The sequence below is a fragment of the Neltuma alba genome, unplaced genomic scaffold, assembly GCF_004799145.2.
Source record: "Neltuma alba isolate B1F8T4 unplaced genomic scaffold, ASM479914v2 tig00011348_pilon, whole genome shotgun sequence".
NCBI classification, from domain to species: Eukaryota; Viridiplantae; Streptophyta; class Magnoliopsida; order Fabales; family Fabaceae; genus Neltuma; species Neltuma alba.
In genome coordinates, this window is record NW_021636048.1 from 711,868 (window position 1) to 719,904 (window position 8,037).

Consider the following 8,037-nt stretch of genomic DNA (forward strand, 5'->3'; position numbering starts at 1 on the left):
ATATAAAAATTCTTGAATCATATATCATTTTCAAAGAATCTTCTAGTTCTTTAATAAATGACAATGCACATTTTTCATGATATTTTGCATCATTATAATCCGGGATGATTTGACCTGTTATGCCAAACTATAAATGCATAAACTTCTGATTTATTGTAAAATTGTTCTCAATCATTGGTAAACTTCTTGTTACAATGTTATATTATTCATTTTTCACCTTAATATTTCATAAGTAATATGCTATCAATTATGAATTTTATCTTTAGGATAATAAATCATGATATAGCTCTTTTAGAGTGTTATTTTTCATCTTTTACCCAATGGTAAAAACTTGTGCACTCATGAAAGGTTGAGCGCTATTGACTCTTCTGGAGCTTTTTCAAAAGGAATATGAGATATAAGGAATGACATTAATATTAATAATAACAAATTCCATCCAACATAATTCACACTTATATTTCAACAATCTCCCCCTCAAGTTTGAGTCATATAAATATATTTTTCTTATTTCTATATTTCAAATAGAGTGAATAGCATATAGTAAGTTAATAATATATCTTTAACTTGGAAATTCAAATGCTTCTTAATTCAGATATAATAATGAATTTCAATCCAATTGCGCTATTACCTTAAGACCCTTTGATAAACAAATATTCTAATATATATAGTTGTTCAGGAACTAACATATATTATTTTTTTGATATACTTTACTTCTTGTTATGTTTTTTCAAAGTATGAAGTATATATAATTTTTTTTCAAAACATAAAATTTTCTGAATATTTCGTTATTCAAAAGTTTCACTTCTTTGTATATATTATGTAATGCTTCAAAACTTATTCATAAATTTATAAATCCAAAAAAAATTGAAAAGATCTACAAGGACTAAAATCAAACTATATAGTTATGAAGATTTAAATCATAAGCCTTCAGGGCTATTTATAAGTTATTAGTCTTTAAAACTTTATATACTAAATATATATATATTTTAAAAATGATTTGTGTCCCTTAATATTTGAACCATAAGCCTTCGGGGCTTTAAAGACATCATAAGTTATTATTTTCATGTCATTCAATAACATAAGTGTAATAGCTGCTGGCCATTTAGTAATAGGAAATTATAATATTAATAAATATCAAATTGAATATCAAGAATATATGTGAATAAGATAAAAATAAAAATTTAAATTTAAATTAATTAAATATAACATAAAATAAAGAGAAAAAGGTAAACTCTTTTACCAACACATCCTTCACTATATAGTCATTAGTTTTCTGGACTACATGATTTATAATTCTAATTGTCATAATTTTTTTTTATAAACAAACTATATAATGATCCTTCTCATAATCAAAACTATATGGCTTCAAGCCATTTAATAAAAAAAATAAAGATACATGGCATCTAGCTATTTAATTTCAAAATAAAAAAATTAAAGATATATGGCTTCTGATCATAAGATAAAAATTTAATGTTATAGGGCTTCTAACCAATTAATAAAATAACAAAAAAATTAAATATTCATAACTTCTAGCCATAAGATTGAACATCAAAGTTATATGGATGCTAGCCATTTAAGAAGATATAGAAAAATTATATATATATGGTTTCTGGCCATAAAATAGAAAATTCAACATAATATATATAAATAAAGATAAATTAAATATTTATGACTTCTAGCCATAAAATAGAAAATACAAATTATATTGCTTCTAGCTATTTAATAACATAAAAATAATCAAATATATATGGCTTCTAGCCATAAGATAGAAAAGTTATACCTAAATACTTCTAGTTATTTAATGAGATAAAATATCAAATATATATGGCTTCAAGCCATTTTAAAAAATAGAGAATTTGCCATATATATATGGTTTCTAGCCATAAGATAAAAAAATCAAAGTTGTATAGCTTCTGGATATAATATAGAAAATCAAAATTATATGGCTTCTAGCCATTTAATTTGAAAAGAATGGAAAATCATAGTTATATGGCTTCTAGCCACTTAATTACAATGAGATGAAAATTTAGAATTATATGGCTTTTGGCCATTTAACTTTAAATGGTAACTCTTTACGGATACTATTAGTATCTATTGAAACTTCGGGTTCCATTAAAATAGTGACCTCAGGTCAATAAGAAATAGAGGGAAAAAATCTCTAATCATAGCCATGGAACCTGATGTTTAAAACAATGGTAGATAATCCTTTTAATTCCATATAATGGCTTAGATTATCCTAGATAAATTGAATAGGAATATAGATACTCTGAAACACCATATATATGATGCTCAAAATATTTTTATTTGAACAGAGTAAAGGATACTTGAGAAAAATAATGGAGATGATGCTCTTAAATTATGCTGGGTAGAAAGGTATATCATACACACCTTGGTTAGAGCTTTGTGCTGATAATGTATTATAAATAAAGAAGAAATAGAGAAAATCATATAGAGGAGAATCAACAAGAGAGAGTATTTCTCATTCCATTCAAGAGTGTTTAATACATTATACATGCCCTCTATTTATAGGCACAACTTTACATCTTTGATAGAATCTACAGATTACATAATAATATGAGATAATTGTAGGATATAGAGATAATGGGAGATATTAGAGATTACAAGAGATATAGGAGATAATGGGAGATATATGGACATCCACAAAAATATTATTATATTCATAACAATATTTATTATATATGATATGTCCTTAATATATTTATCATTGATTTCATATATACATATCAAAATAAAATCAATATAATTATACAATTTATTATAAAAAAGTGAAAATCACACGGCCACAAGGCTCAATAGCATGCATAGCAAACTCACATATGTTCACTTTCTCAATTAGTAGAAATAATACCTACATACCCATTATTAAAGAACTCTCAAATTTCTTAAAATAACAAATATTTGCTATATATGGTATGTTCTAAATAAATTCATCATAAATTTCACACATCAATATAAAAAATAAAATCAACATCAAAAAATATAAATAATATAATTTATTTAGAAAGGTGAAAATTGAATGGATCTAAGAGAAATATCAGAATGGGACACATGTTTACTTTTCCACTTTGTAAAATCAATTCCTAAACTTTTAAAGCACAAATCCATACTTAAGAAATATAAACATCCTTAAAATGAAAAATATTTGTTATATATGGTATATTCTAAATAAATTTATTATTGATTTCATATGAATATATATAAAATAAATAGAAAGTCAGTATATAAATAATACAGCTTATTGAAAAGAGTAAAAATCTCATGAGTCAACAGCAAGGAAAAAAACCAAACACGTTTTCACTTTCTTGCGTAATAAAAATAAGGGTTAAGCTCTATTTAGCACCTGGAAATGTCTTCTCAAATGCATTTAGTATATATTTTGTGGTGCATACAGTACCCTGAAATATTTTTTTTCAAGTGTGTCTAGTACCTTAAAATATTTTTTGATGCATTTAGTATCCTAAAGTATTTTTTCAGGTGAGCTCAACACCTTAAAATAATTTTTAGTGATCCAACATCAAGACAAAAAAAACACTTTAAAATGTTGGACGTACATAAAAAATACTTTAGAGTGCTCTTACAAAATATTTTAGAATGCTAGATGTACTTTAACCCTAAAAATAATCTCTAAACTTTTTAAGTGCAATTAATAAAAATATTAAAATTCTTAAAATAAGATAAAAAAATTTGCTATATATGATATGTTCTAGATAAATTTATATTTAATTCCATGCATCAATCAAAAATAAAATCAATAACAATCCATAATATAAATAATACAATTTAGGGAAAATTACTGTAGAGTCCCACAGAAGAGAATTTACTGCCAGAAGGTCCCATGAAATCCCCAAATTCCTCCTAAGTCCCCAGGGACCTCTGGGTAAATAATTTGAGTTGTGATATTACGTACTTGCCCTCAGTCATTGATAAAGGAAAGAAAAGAGGGAGAGACGCTGATTGGCTTGATTTAGTGCGGTTGTTTGTTATGCATGCACAAGGAAGAGAAGCTTCTGAAAGAAAGAAGGGAGTTATGCGCTGGTACTCCATTGCAGGCAAGCGACATTATTTCTTCATCTTCTTGGTACGTCTCATCATTAACAACATTTCCCTTCTTCTGTACACAACCAGTGTCAAGTTTAATGTTGGTCTGAAAAGTTGATTGGGTGTTGATATGTGGGTATTAAAGATGCGATTCAACTCACTAAAAATATCAAGGGAGGCTCATTTTAGTCATATGTGGTTTTAATCATGTTAGGTGTGATTTTACTATGTGTGGCTAGGGTTAGAAAGCAATGCTCTGTTTTTCGGTGAATGAGGCTCTGTTTTTCGGTCACTGATGCTGTGTTGCTGATGAAGACGAGTGGAAAATAACAGATATTTATTATTGTAACCCCTCAAATGCGATGGTTAAATGTGTTGTTAATGGGTACATCGAAGGTTGTTAACATAACTGTATGACTTGTTATTAACAACCAGTCGCAGCTTTAATGCTGGTCTGAAAAGTTGATTGGGTGTTGATACGTGGGTATTAAGCATGTGATTCAACTCTCTAGAAATATCAAGAGAGGCTCATTTTAGTCATATGTGGTTTTAATCATGTTAGGTGTGGTTTTACTATGTGTGGCTATGGTTAAAAAGCAATGCTCTGTTTTTCGGTGAATGATGCTCTATTTTTCGGTCAATGATGCTGTGTTGCTAATGGAAATGAGTGGAAAATAACAGATATTTATTATTGTAACCCCTCAAATGCGATGGTTAAATGTGTTGTTAATGGGTACATCGAAGGTTGTTAACATAACTGTATGACTTGTTATTAACAAGTGATTGTGACAGGTTGATATCAAGGATGGCAACTTCCAGTGCAAAGCAATTGTTTTGCTACCTCCATATAGGAGGACAATTTATTAATGGTGTAGAAGGTGAAACGCAGTATGTTGGAGGTGGTGTGAGAACAAAAATGATAAAGGAAGGGACATCATATGGAGAATTTAGAACAATGGTGGCATCAATTGTGGGAAAAGAAAGTAATGGAATGGTTATGAAATTCACAGTAACCTTTGATGAGTGTACATTTATGGACCTTGTAGATGATGAAGGAGTAGAACATTTGATTAACTTCAATGGTGACAGTGGTCATGTATATATAGGAGAAAATGGAGATCAAAATTCACAACTAACAAGGGATGTTGTAATAGAAGAGCAACATGTGTAAGTAGTGTTATTTAAATTTCGAAGTAATATTAGCTATTGTCAACTGTTGTGCATAAGTTGTTATTATAGTGATCGAAGGTTGTCATTAACGACCCCTTGACCTGTTCTGTTATGTAGGATGGAAGACTTGTTCGGAGGTTCAGATACATTGTCCATGTCTTCACCTAATGTGGTTAGTGAAGACCCACTATTGTTGCCATGTGGTTCAGAAATAATGCCAACCCCAATTCCGGAAATGAATTCAACAAAGTGGAAGGGTTTGGTTATCGGAGAAGGACAGATTTTTCCTAATGCAGTGGCTCTTAGGCAAGCACTGTATAGGTACAGTATTGCTGTGAAGTTTTCATACAAGTTTGTGAAGAACAATCAACAAAAGATCATTGTGAAGTGTATGGCGGAGGGATGCCCGTGGTATATGGGTGCATACTCAATGGGACAAAGACAAGATTCTGAGTTGTTAATAATTAGAACCTTAAGAAGTGAGCATGTGCATTATGCACAGGACAGCTTGGTTGTATCTCACTCTAGAGGGTCAAACTTAACATCATCAATCATGATAGATTCTTTGAGGTGTAATATAGACAAGAATGCTAATGAAATTAGAAGAGATCTGTATAGAGAATATGGGGTGCGACTGAATTATAGTCAAGCATACAAGGGTAGAGAAAGAGCATTGAGGGAAATACATGGTCGTGCACAGGATTCATACATGGCGATTCCCTGGATTTGTGAAAGGCTCATTGAAACTGATCCAAACACAAGTGCTCGATGGGAAGGGTTGGATAGTAACAGATTTCAGAGGGTGTTCATTGCTTATGGATGCTCAATTAATGGATTTTTAGAAGGGTGTCGACATATACTTTATATCGACGGCTGTCATCTAAGTGGTCCTTACAAGGGGACATTGATTTCAGCTAATGCATATGATGCGGACAATGAACTGTTTCCATTAGCATATGCTATAGTTAGTGGGGAGACATATGATGATTGGGCTTGGTTTCTCCAGAACGTCAAAGACATCACAAGATCAGTGGAGACAACGATAGTTTCATATCAGAATAATGCCATTATAGGTGCTGTGCGAACAATATTTGGTGGCAAGAGACATGCTTTTTGTTATAGGCATGTGAAAGAAAATTTTAGTGCACATTATTTAAAAATTAACCGAGGCAGGGGACGAGTTTCAGGTACTTCAAAGGACGTTGCATTGAAAATGCTAGATGGAATCGCCTATGCAAGGATTGAGGATGAATATGTTGCTGCAATGGGGAAACTTAGATCATTCTGTCCACAATTAGCTGATTGGGTTGACACTCAAGGAGATGTAGATCGGTGGGCTTTAAGCAAATTCCCGTTTAAACAATGGGATGACATCACCACTAATGTTGCGGAGTCGTTTAATGCCTGGATTTTGAAGGAGAGGAAGCACAATGTGTCAGTTCTCATACATGAGCATATGGAGAAATTAGCCAAGAAGATGGTTGCAAACAAAATGGCAATGGAAAATTGGACAAATGGCGTTGGGCCAAATATTGAGTCCAAGTTGTAAGAAAAAGTAGCAAGAGCGGAGAATATGCATACTGTATATTATGGAGATAACCGAGTTCAAGTTGATACTACATCTCCTACTGGAATAATTTGTGTCACTGTTAATCTCACAGCTCACAAATGCACTTGTTTAGCATGGCAAATGAGCGGAGTACCTTGTGCTCATGCCTGTGCAGCGATAAAGCTACTTCATGGTAGTGTTTATGAATTTGTAGATGATTGCTATAAGCTGTCAGCCCAAGAGAAGATATATGCAAGTAGTATGAGGCTAATTGCGACACATGATTGTCCTCGTCCCGAAGCTCTCACCATTATGCAGATGATGATGGGAACATTTTTACAGCCACCAATCACTAAAAGACCCTCAGGAAGGCCAAAGAAAAGAAGGATTGAATCTCAATTTCAAAGTAAAAAACTTTACCACTGTGGAAGATGCCATGAGCCAGGCCACACTGTGAAGACTTGCCAGAACCCCAATCCAAGTTGAGCTTTGGTGGTGGCTTGTTGATATTTCGTTTTGTGAATGCTTGTGACAGCATTTTTTTTTGTAAATGTCATAACCTACACCTCAAGTTGTCCGTCATTATCCACACATGCAACACGTATGCTTTTTTGAATAGGTTGTAAATTTGGCGTAGTTATGTTGTACATATATATATCAAGTGGTAAATGACACCTGGATGTAATCTGATATAACATCATTTCTGTATTTTTGATGTACTGGTGAATAGGTTGTAATGGACTTGTTATCAGACGCCATGCAGGTTGTCATTAGCAGTCTCAATTATGTTACTGATATAAAGTGACAATTTCTCCTACTTTCAGTGTTCAGTGATTTCTTAAGACATTCGAGCTGTGTTAAAGTCATAATATGATATGATTTGGTTAGAATTAGATCTCTTGTGGAGGTTGTGGTATCCCCAGCGTCAGTTGTCAGGGGCAATGCGAAGGTTGTTAACCAATTCTGTTCGGGTTGTCAACAATCCCTGTTGAGGTTGTAAATGAATTGCTGCAATAAAAATCTGCTGTAATATGATTTGGTTCTTTTAAAGCTGTTAATAACTTTAAAATGCTCCCAATTTTTGCTATTAAGGTCGTTATATGTGCTGATAATATAATTAAGTTAACAGCTGTGTTATACCCCGAGTGAGTTGTCAGGGGAACTGCCAATGTTGTTAATCATTTCTGTTACGGTTGTGAACAACCCCTGTTGAGGTTGTAAACAGATGTGGCAGAGAGGACTCTGATATATGCCTATCA

General features: G+C 31.9%; 1 protein-coding gene across 1 annotated transcript; it reads left to right on the forward strand.

Moving 5' to 3' along the window:
- The first annotated feature begins 5,443 nt into the window (after positions 1-5,443).
- On the forward strand, positions 5,444-6,778 carry LOC114712359 (uncharacterized). Its single transcript, XM_028896878.1, has 2 exons — positions 5,444-5,550; positions 5,641-6,778. Exons 1-2 carry the CDS (start codon positions 5,444-5,446, stop codon positions 6,776-6,778), a joined length of 1,245 nt encoding a protein of 414 aa, XP_028752711.1.
- Positions 6,779-8,037: the final 1,259 nt, after the last annotated feature.

Excerpts from the sequence above, each read along its gene's own strand:
- LOC114712359 (XM_028896878.1), top strand. The coding sequence starts at position 5,444 with ATGCCAACCCCAATTCCGGAAATGAATTCAACAAAGTGGAAGGGTTTG. Across the intron at positions 5,551-5,640 it reads CTTAGGCAAGCACTGTATAG|GTATATGGGTGCATACTCAA; the intron begins GTACAGTATTGC and ends GGGATGCCCGTG.